A 15,853-nucleotide genomic window follows, 5' to 3' on the forward strand; every position below is an offset into this window, starting at 1 on the left:
CCAGCCCAAGAACCATCCCCCCAACCTTGGAAAAAAAAAAAAGCCTTTCTGTTTGCACTCTGCCTCAGCACACAGGCTGAGCCCCCCCTTGTTCCTCCTGCTCGCCCTCGATCCCTCCCGTTCGCCATGTGCCTAGCCCCTGGCACACCGAAGACCCAGGAGCGCATCGCTTACGGAATAGAAGGTGGAGAAGCGAGCGTGGTCTGCGAGCACCTCAGGGAGTTTGCCGTTGCATGAATACCCATCTCCCACAAACCCTTCACGGCAGGTGCAAACCAGATCTGCAAAGGAACATCGAGCTGTGCCTTGACTTGCCCATGGTGGCTGCACAGATCCCCGCTCCCTTGGCTTCTGGATGGCCCTCAGCATGGTCCCTCCCGACATGGGTGTGAGGAGAGGGGATGTGCCCTCGGGGCAGCTCTGTCCCCGCAGCCTTCGCTTGTGCCGGGGAGGATGTTTTCCAGGAAAGGTACTCGTGCCACTCACCCTTTTCCCGGTAGCAGAAGGCATCCCAGGTCTCACTCAGGTTGCTTCTGGTGCCGTAGTCCACGATGCCCACCCGATTAGCCCCGCAGCTGGGGTTGGGGTAGGCCGTGGGGTATCCAGCTGTGCCGTTGTCCAGCCACCCCACCAGGCACAGATGGAATCCCATCTGGCAGAGGAAAATGGATCGTTAGATTAAAAATAATAGCTCCAAGCCAGGTTTTGTGCCCTCACATACACTTCCATTGTGCAGCCTTAGACTGCATTCTCCTGGCACGTAAAGGGCTGGGCTTTGCCTGAAGCCATGGCCCAGTGTGGCTGGTGGGAACCAGCAGCCCTCCTGGTTTCATGGACCATGGAGCAAAAGCTAAGGACCAGCTGAGGTCCATCCATCCTGCCTCAGCTGTCCCATGTCAGTCGTTTTGGGGATGACATCACTGAATAAAGGCTACCACGACCTGATTACCCTCTGGGCTGCTGAAACAGGCTACATACACCAGGGAGAGCAGCAGATACAAACGCCTTTGGTAAGGCTGCCCACTGCTGTCCCCAGGACTTCTCCCTTTGGAGGGTGAGGAAGCACCAACATGCAAACAGACGGCATGGGGGAACCTCACACTGACCGTGCCACTGTGACACAAACCCAGTGACTGCTGCCTCGATGTCTGGGAGGTTCCTGGGGCTGCCACACGAAGTGGGAGCAGGCCACTGCCACTCACCAGGGCCTGGCCGAGGGAATGCGGGGTGGTTTGCCCACTCGTCACCTTGCAGCGAGAAGCCCTGCGTGCCCCCACCCCGCTGACCTGCTGTGCTGCCGAGAGCTGTCGGAAAGTGGCCAAGGAGGCGCCTTCTGCTGCGCAGGCCCTCTGTGCCTGCTCGTAAGTGAAGTCATACTTTTTTCGGGGTGACTGCAGATGAAATACACCCATAGTCTTATCTGCAAAATAACAAGTCCCAGGAGCATCAGTACAGCACTGAAAGTGAGCAGTCTCCCAGTCTGCTCCCTGCAGCGTGGGTCCCCTGTCTGAGTGCAGGTGGCACAGCCAGCCAAGGGTGGGTGCAGAGGATGGGTGCCACACAGGCTCATCCTCCCCTGTATAACATATAGGGGAAAAGGGGATTGTGAAAACCGGACCAAGCTGCGGTGACGAGTCCCTGGCCCCTCGATTCTCCCACCCTCGCCCTCTCCTGAGGGATGCCCCAGCCACAAGGTGAAGGATGACGGAGGGTGGGGTGGTCTCTCCATGGCTCGCTCACCGTGGAAGTGCAGGTCAGTGCAAATTGCCTCCCGATGGCACTGCCCATTGTTGTCCAGGCACCGGTCTGTGGGGGGCACAGCCTCCTCCAGGCACTGGATCCCGTCACCGACATAGCCCCGCTTGCACTCACAGCGCCGCTCATTCTGCAGCACAAAGGAAGGCAGGCATTTGAAAACATGCAAATAGCAGCTGGCAAATTGTGTATCCCTGTGAACCTGGGGACGAGCCTTCAGAATGCCTCCGCAGGCCACCGGGACCGTGGCACAACATGTGGCCTTTCTTAGGCCACATGACTTCTGTCCTACCCCCACATCCAATTGCACATAACCCTGCCAAAAATGTCGCACTGATTCCTTGCCACGTGCTGTTTGTAAGACAGCTGAGCTCATGGGTACATGGCTCATGAGTCTTGCACTGCATCACATTCCGTGTCCCTCCTTCTGCAGTGAGCAGCTCTGGTTCCTCTGCAAAAACGGCTGGCATCGTCCCCAAAGGACCACCCCAGAGCCCCCACAACAGTCCAGAAAAGCCATGACTCGCACCACTTATGCCTGTTGGACAGAGGGATGAGGGGAAATGGCCTCAGAATTACATTAGCAGGACCGTTGCCCAGCCTAGCAGCAAGGGCCTGCAGGATGAGCGCAATACCTGAGACCTGAGAGGCCGGGCAGGCACGGGGCCTACAGCAGCAGGGGACACTGTCACATCACTGTCCTCCAGCTGCTCTCAGGCATGCAGATGTCCCTGGACATACAGGATGTACTCACCGGCCCGGTGCTGATGCACTTGGCATGCTGGCTGCAGTCCCCGTTCCTTCCGTCTGCACACCGGTCTATGGGGTCGCAGACGTAGCCATCTCCTCGGTACCCAGCAGCACAGGCACAGGAGATGTTGACACCAGCCTGCGTGCATTGTGCCTGTGTAGCACACCCCCCGTTGTCCTGGCTGCACATGTCAATCACTGTACGGATAACAGCATTGCGTTAACTAACGTACTTTGCTCAGTCCCCTGGTGGTCTGTCTGTCTTGCCTGTCATCCCACGGATATAGCCTTCCTCCATGGAGCTGCTCAGGAGGAGGTCACCTCTTGTCATGCCATGTTGTCCACTCTTCCCCTCTCTCACCACCCCGCCACCCCATCCCCTGGTGGCTCCCCCTTACCTGAGCATGTTCTACCATCTCCCTCGTAGTGTAGGTTGCATTCACAGAGGTTGCCGGAGCGGCAGACAGCTTGGGGGTGGCATGGTGGCGAGCATTTGGGCGTCATGACTGAAACCAAAGTGCACATGGGTCAGAAAACCACACGCATGATCCAAAGGCTGCAACATGGGCATGGCTGCCATCACCTGCCTCTGCCCCAGAGGCTCCCCAACCCTTGTGGAGTTCAGTAACTGACATCAGATCTCAGGATAAGCTGTGTCCCTCCCCTTCCCCCCAGTTGATAGCTCCTTTTTGGAGATAGTTCTGACTGGCTGCTTGTTCCCTGAGTCCCAGGGAACAGCAGGTGATGGAACCAAGATTTTTGGGTGGGGTGTGGGAGGTGCCATTCATCAGCCCCAAAGAAACACCCCCAGGGCTGCTGCATGAGCACTGTGCTGTCCCAAGGCAAGACCATGAGCAGCGGTGTGGGAACAGGGCTTGTCCCTCACACTGGGGGAAGCGCAAGGTCAGGGTTTAGGCAGCGGTGGGGCCTGGCATCCCTCACCTAGCCTGGTTTCACAGCGTTCTCCGGTCCAGCCCTCAGCACAGAAGCAGAAGCCATCGCCGTGCAGTCCCCCATTGCACACACCGTTCTCAGTACAGTTACATTCTGCGAGGAATGGGTAAAGAACACTGTAATGGCACCTGCCTTCACTGCAGCGAAAGTCCACGGGACAGAAATGTGACAGAAGCACTGCCTGTGTGGGCAGTGTGTGCAGGCAGCCATGGCAGTACATGCACACATGCACAGACACGCATGAATCCACACACACACACGCATGCATACACACACACCCTTTCTGTTGCTGCCAGCCCAGACCCCCCCCCCCCCCCATCTCTGCAAGACGCACCCTCCACACAGGAGGGGAAGCTCCCACAGACCCCCAGCATTTCCCTCCCTTGGATACTTCTAGAGATGCCTTCTACCTCTGAGTCCCTGCCAATATTCAACCCTTAAAAACGTTCCTGGAGACCCAAGACCTGCCCAGCTTGGGATAGCGGAAATTGCCTTTTCCTTCCCCTTGCCTCACATGGGCACAGCTCCCTGCTGAGCACACCCCAGTATTTCAGCCAAACAGGGGCTCTCAGCTGTGTGTGACAGACCAGAAGGGGGTCTTTGAACCCAGAGCCTTCTTGAAACTACATCTGGAGCAACAGCTGTCCTGCAGAGAGCCCAGGGAGGGGTGTCCCCAGCCCCAGAGATCTCACCCGAGTGTTGCGGGGAACAGATGCACATGTGGCAGAGCTGATTCCCATGCTGTAAGCTGCAAAAAGAAGGTCACCCAGCATCTATCCCCCCCTCCAAATAGCACCATGTGCCGCAGTCATCTGCATACAAACCATAAGTACAGCCCATGGGCTTCCCCCTTACCTTGGCAGTGTGGCCCGTATCTGCCGGGAGCACACAGCTCACAGCTGGTCCCAATGAAAGCCTGGCTGCAGTTGCATCTCCCAGAGCCGCGGATTTTGTCGTCACAGGTACCACGGTTACCGCATGGTGCCTCAAGGCCTCCCGGGCATGCTGTAAATGGGGCACCTTAGTGAGGCAGTGGTGACAAAGTGGCCCTGCACCGGAGAGGAGTGCCCGCTGCCCTGCACAGAGCCTGTGCACCAGGTGCCACGTGAGTGTGCCTTACAGCGTGTTCGGCAGTCCTGGGAGGGAGCACTGGGGACATCCCATGACTAAAACCTTGAGAATGGGGGCAAGAAGAGCAAATTTGGCATGGTTTCCAGCCTGGTTGCTCCCAGGGATGCTGAGTCTGTGCTGGCCTGCCCCATGCTAACCTGGCAGCAGACTTATCCAGGAACATGAAAGCTGCCTGTGCATGAAGCACAGAGGGCAGGTGCCTGGGAATGGTTGTGCACTGGATGCGTCTAGGGATGAGTGATATGTGTGACAACTACCACCAGCTGCCTGGTGCCCAGGGCTCCCCATGGGATTCTTCAAGGAAAGGGAATTCCCTGGTACAATACCATCCACAGGGGATCGATTGTTCCCTACACCCTTTATGGACTGGGGCTCCTTGCCTGGGGTGTTGCCCGCCCTTCCCCTTCCCCAGGGAAGTGCATTCGTAGACATCAGAAATCCATGCTGAATGAGACTGCCTTCTTGCCATGAGAGAAAGGGCCAGGAAGGGTCACACGACTCCTTACCCCGACAGTCACGGCCATAGTGGTTCTTGCAGCACTGGGGGACCCACTGGGTGGAAATGCAGATCCTCTCACAGCCTTGCTTCCTAGACCCCCTGGAAGAGAAGTGTCTTCTGAAGGGGTCCCACGGGGAGGGCGGCCAGGATGGCCGCAACAAGGAGTGGTGAAACAGAAAAGTGTTTCTGAACAGCTGGTTTCCGTAATAGTAGCAGCCCCTGGTTCCCCCCTGCGAGGAAACAGGCAAAACACAGAGTTTGCCACATTGTCGCTGGATACTGTGTCCCTGACACCTCACTTTGACATTTCTGTGCCACCCATTCAGTTTTATGCCAAGAAACAGAGGCTTCCTAACATGTGGTGGGGCTGGTGAGCCATGGGAGTACTGCGGGGACATGCCAGAAACCCAGCATGTGAGGGACAACGGGCAGTGCAGTGAGCAGGGCACAAAGCTGCTCCCCACCTGATCCCTGGGGAAGCTCCAGCGGCCAGCCTGAGCTCTTTTGCTGTGACACTCCCTCCCAAAAGCCCCCCGTGCTACTTCAGGGATGAAGCTGGCCTGCCACACAGCCCTGTCACCCCTTTGGGATTGACCAGGTAAGGACCACTGTGGTCCCTGATCCCACATTGCTCAGCCCAGCTCCTGTTCTATGAAACTGCGTGACCAAAAATGTGACTGAGCCAAGGGACTTGCCACACGCAGGTGTGCCCTCATTTTGTGGCTGAAACACAAGGGGCATGTGGGTATTGTCATCAGCCCTGCAACAGGCCACCTTGGTGGCAAAGATGGGAGCTTTACCCGTTGAACTGAGCCAGCAGGGCAGGGCGGCTCGAAGCCACAGAGTCCGCAGCTCTCCGTAGATCTCTGTGGAGGGGAAAAAGAAACCCCAAAACAACTCAATATGCATTTCTGCCTCTCTCAGCTGCATAGAGCTTTGCCAAGGAAGAGCAGTAAGCCCTCCTAACATCCCTCTTCCCTGGCAAGGGCTCAACAGACAGTGTGGATTCTCTCCAGCTTTATCTGAAGTGCTCACCTGCAGCTCAACAAAGATGAACTCATCACACCGAGATCCCAGATCTGGCGGCTCCAACAGTCTATCGATGCCATAAGCAATGCCCCCACTGAACTCCATGTGCCTCTGAACAATCATGGCATCACCGTTCCCCACCAGAAGCTCCCCCTACCATAGGAAGAAAACAACTTGTGATCCTGACACATCCTACACCCTGGCTGCACCACCTGAAGATGGCCCTTTTTGGCCGTCATGACTTCTCAGTCACCCCAAGAACTCTTCAGACTCTCTGCGCTCATGTCCTTAACCACCCAAATGTCATTTTTCACAGCCACCTCTCCTAAGAAATGGTCTCTGTCCACGTGACACATGCCATGTAAAGGTCATGGAGCCACATGGCTGGCTTAGCAATCTGGTCAGCACTACGTGTCTGTAGGTACATGTGCCTCTGCCCTTTCCTGCCAGCTGTCCTCTGGGTCTTGAGCCTCTCTAAAGGGCCAGCTGCAGCCAGGGGAATGGGGTGTCTCAGCCTGCAAGCATCCCAACTCTGTGTTCCCTTCCTGCTGGTGATCAACACAGAGCATCAGTTGACAGCTGACAGTGGGAAGCAGAGCCTAGCATCACCATCACATACCGTGTGGGTTTTGCTGCAGCTGAACGAGATGGTGGAGCCGTGCATGGTCCGTATGAATTTGACTTGAGGCATGTTACCAGCAACAATCTAAGAGGGGAAAAAGAACATGGGAGAGACAAGCAAAACTGGCGGTTTGTATTCAAAATGGGGATGCTGCTTGGTGAGGAAGAGGATCAGCAGCCACAGTGAGAGGGGGTGTGACGGCAGCATGTAAAGCTGGTGTGGGTGGAATGGTGTCACTGTGCCGGGTTAGTCCCAGTTTCCTGAGCACTCAGAGACCAGCAGACCCTGGTTTTACTGAGCCGGACTTTCCCTCTGTTCAGCACCCCTGTAGCACTGAGCCTGTTGATGCTCTGGGGGCGGTGTGGCCTCCCGGAGCAGCTGAGGCAAGATGGTTTCAGCTCAGCCACACTGCCTCAGAGGTTTGCGATGAAGTGGTAGCTGCCTCATTTGCTCAAGCAGTGCTGGGTCTTCTCAAGACAGTTAACACACTGCATGTACTGCAGTGGCAAACTATTGCTGCTCTGGTGCAGGCAGCAGCACCACGTGTGACCTTGGGAGGCATCAGCCTGTTTGTTGTCACATTTACCTTTGTGTCTCTGATCATGTGTGCTTTGAGGTAGGAGGCCAGCATGTCCCGATGCTCTCTGCGGTACAGCCACTCCTGTCTTTTCTCCGAAAGGGCATTGAATGCAGCATCTGTAGGCCACAGCATGGTGAAGGGTCTATGCAGAGGGTTACTAATCAGTGGCAGCAGCTCCGCATCCTGTCCAAGATAAGAGGGGATGCAAAGAAAAAGCCAAAAGTGAACAAGCACATGTACACATCAGCTTCCCATGGAACAGCAGGAGTCAGGTCGCTCACCTTCAGCAGCTTGCTATAAATGGTGTACCCAAAGGCCTCTGCCACTTCTGTGATATTTTGCTGCAGGGGGAAAAAGACAAACTGTCACTAAGAGGCGCCAAGAACAAAGCCACCATGCCAGCTCGACTCAGGTCACAGTCCCTTCCATAGGTAACTTGCAGTGGTTCTCCCAGACATTGAGATGACCTGTCACAAAGCCCAGTGCATCCATTCTGGTGTCTGCCTCGGTAGTTGGTGCCAGCCTCTTCTGACTGCTGTGTTAGTGACAAAACTAACTCCTTACGGGGTGAAAAGCTCCCTTTCCATGCACAAGCAAGAACTGGTCAGAACAGCTTCAATCTCCGTGTGGGAATGAGTGTGATAACCTTCCAACCCATGGAGGTTGCCTTCTGACAGCACCTTTTCTGACCCTGCCACAGGGCCGGTTTCTACCTGGCGGCAGAGAGCCCCCCCTCCAGGACCTGGAGTGGTGGTGCAGGGGAGAAACCAGGTGGTTTACAACCACAGTAGCTAAACAAGACAAATTCATCTCTGTTGTTGTCACACCCAATGGACTAGGTCTGGCGAGGGCTGGCATTCAGCAGCTGCCACTTCTCTGACTCATGCTGGGTAGGCGCTGCTATGGCAGGAGATGGGATGACTTTCAGTACTCTATTGTGCTGTATAGAGAATGTGTTATTTACCGAAAAATCCAGGAGCTATAAGCTGCTAGCGCTTGTTTCAGGAGTATCTGAAAGACACTCTCACTGCCACACTGCAATGTGCTCTGCACTGGAAAAGGAATGTGATGGTTTGCACAGGACACAACCCCCCTGCCTACATCCAGCACTGTTCTCTGATGATGGATCATGGCTCCTTCTGTCCCAAATATTGCTATGCCACAAATGCTGCCACCTTCACGAGCCAGATCCATGCCCTCAGACATCACCTACGTGGCTAGGAGCAGGAAGGAGGAGAACCACGCATGGTCTTGGGCTGAGGTTGCAGGGAAATGGCTTATCAGGGAAAGCAATATCAAAGCCGTTGGGAGAAAGACAGGGAGAAGCCCTGTCTTCACTGTGGCAGATATTAGGGCACGTTCTTTCAGACTTGCCTGTGAGATCTTCAAGGAAATGTTACGGTCCACCAGGTCACTTGGAATGAGGATCTTGTTGATAAAATGAATGACCCCATTCACGCCGACGATGTCACTCATCACCACTTCAGCTTCCCCGTTGAGATAGATGCTATTCTGAGAGAGGAGGGATGCAGTGAGGTACTCCAACCAGAGCATGGCTCTATGAGCCACCTGCAGACTGTGGGAATCACCCACCACAACCACCGTGGCCTTCAAATGACAGCAAAAGTGACATCCTGTCAAGTGAGGCAGGGAAGGGAATCATGTTAGAGAACTACCTCTTTCTCTGTGATCTTTATTTTGTGGCCAGATAAAGATGTAAGGGACTCTTGGGCTTCTAGGTCACTCAACAGCAGTTTCTGGCAACCCACCATGTGGTAGCGAAGCAGCTCCCGGAGGAGACCTCTGCTCTTCCACTCCTCAAACTACAGAGAGAAAACAGGAAGGAGATCACACTGGGGGCTCTTTGTCTTGTGGGAGAGGCCCAGACCTGATGGGGGAGACCTGGGTTGCCCCAGGCTCTTCTGCTTGGCCTGCCCTGCTGATCCATCCTGGTAGAAAGCTGGTTCCCTCAAAACACAGCGAATGCACAAATCCATTCAAGAATTTTGGGAAATTTCGATCAACACAACAAAGAACAGCATTCAGGTCCCTTGACAGAGGACAAACAGCTACATTGGCCTTGAACAAGTGATGCCTGGGATACATGGTCCTTGGGAATTGTTCCCTTACTGGGAGCATAGGGAAGGCCCATGGAAAAAAGGCTGGGACTGGTGGCGTGAAACTGCCCAGCGGGACTTGCCAGTGATGGCGTTAGGATCTTCCACTTCAATGACACCAAAAAGCTGCTGGTCCAGGACCTGTCTGGTTCATGAGGTCCTGGCTGAAGATCTCTCCTCCCTCAGGTCTCCACTAGTTTGAAGTGGGATGGCAGTGCCCAGGAAACAGGGCAGGAATAAGAGGTCTTCATCACGGATACTCTGAAGCCTTGCTATTAGCAGCCTCAAATAGCCATGGGCAATGAAAGCCACCACGCATCATTTTTTGGTACAGTGCCTCTGAGGACCATAAGACTCCAGAGTCTTATGGTCTTTGAGGACCATAAGAATCTCCAGTAGGGGTTTCCTTACAACAGGAACCATGTCCACCCCTGCCCAGACTGTCTCTGCAGCAAGCCTGCATCCAAACTTTACACTGACGGGGAATGGGGGATGCATTTAATGCTCTTCGGTGCAGTCTCTTTACTTCAGTTCAGGGCATACCCACAGGAGACCCTAGCACAACTGGAACTTGCCAGACACCTGATAGTGTTTGGGGTGGGAGGACACTTACCGTTGTGGTGTTTGCTACGAAATCTGCCCGTGGGACGAAGACAGTGAAAGGCCCTGCTCCACTGAGCTCCTTGGTGTTTTCTGCCTGTGGCAGGGAAGCATTTGTGGGATGGCAAACAGAAAACACAGTTCCAGTTAGCAAGATTCTTTTGCAAAAAATACAAGTGGGAATTGTAGAACGGGAAAAGCTGTTTGTCACTAACCAGTATCATCTTAAAGAACACGGATGCACCTTTGATCCTTGCGAGCTCCTTAAACAAAGAGAAAGAGCTGGTGTTAGCAGAGTCTCTTCCACCAGCAGCCAGCACAGTGACCTGCTCCTTCCTCTTTCACTCCAACAAGTTCTGACACACCATAGCCACCTTGCCCTCCCTCCCTTGCCAGCACTGTGGGCATGGATGACGTGGAGGTTATAAAGCAGGCAGTGATCTCTGCCCGGACCATTCACATCAGAGATGGAGATGGCAGGATTTGCTGGGACACAAAAGCGGGCTGCTTCTGCAGTGGCTGTCTCATAGGTTGAACTGCCTTGGTGTTCATGGGACACCTCGAGTGCTTCACAAAACACTTGCTTTAACCCCACTGTGCTGCTACCAGAGTGGCAGACATAGCCTTGGCAGGGCAAGCTCCTCTCCTGAACACACAGGAGCAGAAGCACAAAACTGAGTGTCTCTCTTTTCTCCAAGCTCTGTTGTGGGCATGACTGCTTTTCATTTGCCATTATCAGAAAAGGTCACCAGTGTGCCCAAGGACAGCCACCAAACTGGCAACAGAGCAGGAGAGAGACTGCCTCCTTCCAGACTAGATCCCATGTGCTGGCATGGCCACAGGTGACACATGCCCTGAACCCACAGACTGGAAGAAGTGAGTTTCCAGGGGAGAAATTTGCCCTTAATAAAATGTGACATGCCTGGAGGCATAGCCAACAGAGCAGCACAATGTTCATACTGCAGCTCCCTTTGCAGCAAGGTTGCTTTACTGTGATTCTCTTCTCTAAGCTGGCACTCCAAATATACCTCGGAGCAGCTGTCTCTGCTCCTATATCACACACACACATGTTGATATAACACTACAGATCCAAGGCTCATGCTTGAAGGGAGGTTTGCTGTGGGGCAGGAGGCCTGAACTCAAAAGATGCTTTGCATGTTTCTCACCTGATACACTTTGCCATGGCAGGTGAAGCCATCTCCGACACTGTACCAAGAGCAGGAGCAGTTTCGAGTGCCAGGACCCGTGTACTTGCAGAGCCCGAAGGGACTACAGCCTCCATTGTTCTGACAAGAAGAGCAAAAGGCTTGCATGGAATTGCATCATCAACAATTTGGATGGCCACACTTGCCTGCAGGAGCTGCTAACTATACCCAGCCCAGCGGAAAGGAAACCATTCATCCATCTGTCTAGTGCCTTAGAATAAACCTCACTTAGATTCTCAAGGGCTTTTCAGCATCAAATCCTAGTGTGAAACAAGACTTTTGTACCCTATTTTTGAAAGCCACAACAATGACAAAATCTGTGATGCAAAGAGATTGCAAATAGACTTAGCAGAGATGCTGTGAGCGCAGCTTACTCTTTTGAGCATGTTCCACACAAAACAGAGAAACAAGCCCACGTGCCTTCAACCCTGTGTTGCTGTTGCTTTGCTGCTTCTCCCAAAAGAGGGGCATCCTGTCTTAGTGCCATGTGGCTGACATACTTGTGGGTCACTGTGAGAAGCAGTGGAAACCAAACACACCAGGAAATCCCTTAGGTATGTAAAAAGGCAAGACAGACAGCTCTAAGCATGCAGCCTAACACTGTTCTTGCTGTTAACTGTTGGGATCAAGGCTGTGGTCTTTACCCCTAGTAATAGCGAAATGCAGACAAACCTGTTCACACAAGTTGATGGGGTTGCACCGGCTCACACCATCTCCGCTGTAACCAGGAAGACAGTTGCAGGCAACCTGGAGGGAAAACAGATGCTCAGTCTGAGACTTGAGCCCAGCAAAGAAAATAGACAATGGCTGAGCTGGGTGGAAAGCATCTGTCACACACTCCATTCCTTCATGGAAAAAAACATGTTTGTGTCAACAACTACAGGCTGAGGGTGCCTCTAACCTCTGGCCAACAGAAAGCATCTGCTTTCAAGGAAGCAGCAAGCTTTTTAAGCCCTTCCCAGGCAACTTTCTCTGTGGAAGGTAATATGCCTGATGCAGGGCACTGCCATGGAAAGGATTGCCTTTGAGAGAATTAGACACCTGTGACAAATTTCATAATAATGTTGCCCTGACATTCAACTTAGTTACTCACCTTCCGTGGGCCCGTTTTAACACACTCTGCGTTGGTGTGGCACCCCCCGTTGCTTTCAAGACAGAGATCAATTTCTGCAGTAAAACAGTAAGGCCACATCACTGCTGAGGACTGTCCAAGGCAGCTGGAAACTGGTGACTCAAAGAGGTATCGGTAAAGCGACAGGGAGGACTTGCCCAGCTTGGGAAACATCTTCGTGGCAAAGTAACTTGTGATAGCAAAGGAACGGGGAACAACTGCGAGTTTTACTTGTGCCACGTGTGGGTATCTGAATTGTGATAAATCTGCCCACTGAGATGCCACATCTGTCTGAGCACGCTTTAAAGGGTATGAGAGGACTGGACTCCCCCACAACTCCAGCCCCATCTCAGAACACCACAAAACGCTGGTCTGAGGCCATCCAGAGAGACAGGTGCCAAGGGCAGCGTGAGCTCCCTGCCCGGTTTCAGGTGGCACTATGCTGAGACAGCAGTGACCTCTTGGCTGATTGGAATCTGGGAGCTCACTGAGCACATACCTACAGGTACATATGTACATGGGTACGTGAATGCGTGTACACCTCAACAAAAAGCAGAAACGCTGCTGAATCAAGGTAAGCCAGCAATTACCGACTCCGAAACAACGACTGCATAAACAGACTGAAAGAAGAATCAAATTATTCAGTGCTTTAACCTGAAATTGTAATGCTTTTAGCCTGAAACTCCCTTTTGCGTGGATGGTATCTTGCCACCATCATCTAAACATGCATTGAGCACTCACCCAGGCACAGCGTCCCATCTCCAGCATAGCCTTCCTTGCAAACACAGGTTCTCTCTCCTGGGGACACTTTAGTACACACGGCATTTATGGAGCAGCCACCGTGATCAATAATGCATGGATCTATTTCTGTGATCACAAACAAGAGAAGTAGAATCAGCTCAGAGCATCTAGGGAAGATGAACAGTGCCAGAGTGATCATCCATCTTAACAAAAATCACATTATTTTATTAAAATCCCTTTTTTTTTTCTCAATGAAACTGTAGGTCCTTTAAAGGCAGGGGCCTCATCCAGACCTGTGAGAGGCCAGTCCAAAAGTCATGCTCAGCTTAAACAATCCCCAGATTGGACTAATAAGTCCTTCCATCACAGCATTTGCTAACTGATGACCAATGCTTAGATCAGAAAAAACAATTTTCCTGCACAATGTAACTGTGTTTTTTTCCCTTTCCTCTATTCATTTTCAGACAAGGGCAATACTAGAAAGGAACTGTGATGTCTACCAATATCTTGATTTGAGTGCTATAATGCTGTTTCTCTGAGTGTTTTTTCTTGTCTGCTTGTTTCTGACACAGACCCGATTTGTATGTTGCTTTAGAGAAGCATTCTGAAATCATACCTCATTTTGGCACAGCTGCTATAATGCTTCTACCTGATTTCAGCATGGCCAACCAGTAGGAGAAGCATGAAATTCTAGGGAATTGAAGCATCTATATTCCTGGGATTCATGGACAGAATAGCTTTATCTTTGCCACCATTGCTGTTTCACCAGAACTAATACAATCCATTCACGTGCACTTGTCTCCACAAGCAATAAGAACCTCCCTGCCACATCTGCCTACCTTTTTGTCCCTCTCTTGCAGGCTCTAGCAACATCAAGAGCATACTGTGTAAACCTCCGAACTGGAAAACCTCTCTACCAAAGCATGGCAGCGTTCATGGTGGATGACTGGGGGAAAAGGATTTGAATGACCTTGCCCTTGGTTGGAAACATCATGCCATTTGTCTCACAAACAAACCTCTCATATTTGTGTAGCCTCAACAGATGTTTGCAAGCCTTGAATCTTGGCCACACTTGCCAAACATACCTGTGCAATGGGTTCCATTCCCTGTATATCCAGCAGAGCAGGAGCACATGGGTGGGGAATCTGCAGAGCCATTCAGGCAGCTGAAACAAAACAGAAAAACAATCATTGAGAACATCTCCAGATTTGCTTGGCCAGTGGGAAAAACACACTACACAAGCCTGGCACGTGCAAATTAGCATCCACTAGCATCCATAATGACCAAAGGAAAAACATGCCCAAAGTTACCATTTCTTTACTGCACCAAATAATCAACCCAAAAATATCACAGGTAAGCAGCAAAACCCACCTAGAAAAGGGGTGTGGTGCTCAGCAGAAGAGCCCTGCCACATGAAAAGGCTCTACAGACTCCAGAAAGAGCATTTGAGGAGGACGCCCATCATCTTGGCAGTGTGCCAGAGGCTTACTGCCAAAAACAAGGAGAGACTGAGTAGCTGCTGTACTACTCATAGAACATAGAGCCTGTGGTCTGTAGCTTGGCACTTTTCTCCTCTCTGCTACCCAGTGCTCCTCATGGTCATGAAGGGGCACTGGAGGGCTCTGGCAGGTGGTGGCTGACAGCATTTGGTACCTAGCGACCATCTGTCAGCAGCCCAGAAATGAGCCTGTGATTTTGGACAGTCACGCGCAGCTGGAACACACCTCCCAGACAGCATCACTTGGTTCCACTCACACTAACTCCAAATGATGCTTTGCTCCTTTGTGCACTCCAGGCCTGAATGACAACCACCTGTTGTCACGCAGATATGCGTGGCCTAAATTGTGGGCCAGGTGGGTTTGACAAAGGCTCCCATAAGTCACCTGAAACCACCACAGAAGCTGGCCATGGAGCTGGCACCCAGGCACAGGCTTCACACCCTGCTCCTTGACTGTGCCCTCATGCTTCTGCATGGTACAATATAGGGGACTGTGCCAGTACCACAAAATGGGAGAGTAGATAATGGGTGGAGAGGGCAGCAAAAGGGAGTCCTTACAGTCCACCAGCCCACATAATTCCTTGGTGGGAGGAAGCAAAGCAGAGAGGGCTTGTCGATGTCTATTTGCTTTGCTCCATGACTAAGGCCAGACTTGGCGCAGCTTGGAGTCTCTACTTTCTTCCATCCACATATATGGAAGTTGTTTGGAAATATTTTATGTTTGAACAAACAAAATCTTAAGTGAAAGTAGATGGGGTTTATGACTAAAAAAGTTTCCAAGATGAAACTGATTTTTATGCACCATTAATGAGCAGGTACAGCCAACAGCCCTCTGTGAAGCCCTAAACACAGAATCACTCTATGTAAAGCATAAACAAATGGCTTTCTCGGAATGATCCAGCTCCTCAGCTGTACTTACTTGGCCATTTGGTGGCAAGTGTTATTGCATAAGTCAGCATTGGTTCCTGCAAGAGAGAACACAAACATGACCTGACATTTTCAGTACAGCGCTTACTGTGGACACTTTTACCATCTAGAGTAAAGGTCCCTCCAAACAGCCTCACTGCCATGCGTGTGCCCAGACTGATGACGGGCACACCAGCACTTATGCTGACCCTCGTGTCCTCCATGGCAGCAGGAAAACCCTCATGGTATTATGTTCTGGTGTTGTACAAAGGAGTGAATTTGATGTTCTGATGTTCTCTTTCTGAGCTAATGGTTCAATTTGAACCTACCCATGTGGCCTCCACACTGCTAGGAA

The 15,853-nt window shown here is 52.1% G+C and overlaps 1 protein-coding gene across 1 annotated transcript in view; it reads right to left on the reverse strand.

The window, feature by feature from the left end:
• Window positions 1-15,853, reverse strand: part of STAB1 (stabilin 1) — a 57,218-nt gene that overhangs the window by 1,601 nt on the left and 39,764 nt on the right. The window contains exons 40-63 of the mRNA XM_035546960.1: window positions 15,512-15,557; window positions 14,180-14,259; window positions 13,095-13,220; window positions 12,336-12,409; window positions 11,915-11,989; window positions 11,204-11,323; window positions 10,253-10,300; window positions 10,051-10,134; window positions 8,997-9,143; window positions 8,695-8,832; window positions 7,602-7,661; window positions 7,327-7,503; window positions 6,738-6,824; window positions 6,125-6,271; window positions 5,890-5,955; window positions 5,097-5,319; window positions 4,315-4,464; window positions 3,448-3,552; window positions 2,904-3,011; window positions 2,510-2,703; window positions 1,741-1,885; window positions 1,287-1,420; window positions 487-652; window positions 175-281 (exon numbers count right to left, since the gene is read on the reverse strand). Of these exons, the coding sequence (XP_035402853.1) occupies window positions 175-281; window positions 487-652; window positions 1,287-1,420; window positions 1,741-1,885; window positions 2,510-2,703; window positions 2,904-3,011; window positions 3,448-3,552; window positions 4,315-4,464; window positions 5,097-5,319; window positions 5,890-5,955; window positions 6,125-6,271; window positions 6,738-6,824; window positions 7,327-7,503; window positions 7,602-7,661; window positions 8,695-8,832; window positions 8,997-9,143; window positions 10,051-10,134; window positions 10,253-10,300; window positions 11,204-11,323; window positions 11,915-11,989; window positions 12,336-12,409; window positions 13,095-13,220; window positions 14,180-14,259; window positions 15,512-15,557 (2,807 nt within the window). The remainder of the gene's footprint in view (window positions 1-174; window positions 282-486; window positions 653-1,286; window positions 1,421-1,740; window positions 1,886-2,509; window positions 2,704-2,903; window positions 3,012-3,447; window positions 3,553-4,314; window positions 4,465-5,096; window positions 5,320-5,889; window positions 5,956-6,124; window positions 6,272-6,737; window positions 6,825-7,326; window positions 7,504-7,601; window positions 7,662-8,694; window positions 8,833-8,996; window positions 9,144-10,050; window positions 10,135-10,252; window positions 10,301-11,203; window positions 11,324-11,914; window positions 11,990-12,335; window positions 12,410-13,094; window positions 13,221-14,179; window positions 14,260-15,511; window positions 15,558-15,853) is intronic.

Source organism: Cygnus atratus, chromosome 10, assembly GCF_013377495.2.
Source record: "Cygnus atratus isolate AKBS03 ecotype Queensland, Australia chromosome 10, CAtr_DNAZoo_HiC_assembly, whole genome shotgun sequence".
NCBI classification, from domain to species: domain Eukaryota; kingdom Metazoa; phylum Chordata; class Aves; order Anseriformes; family Anatidae; genus Cygnus; species Cygnus atratus.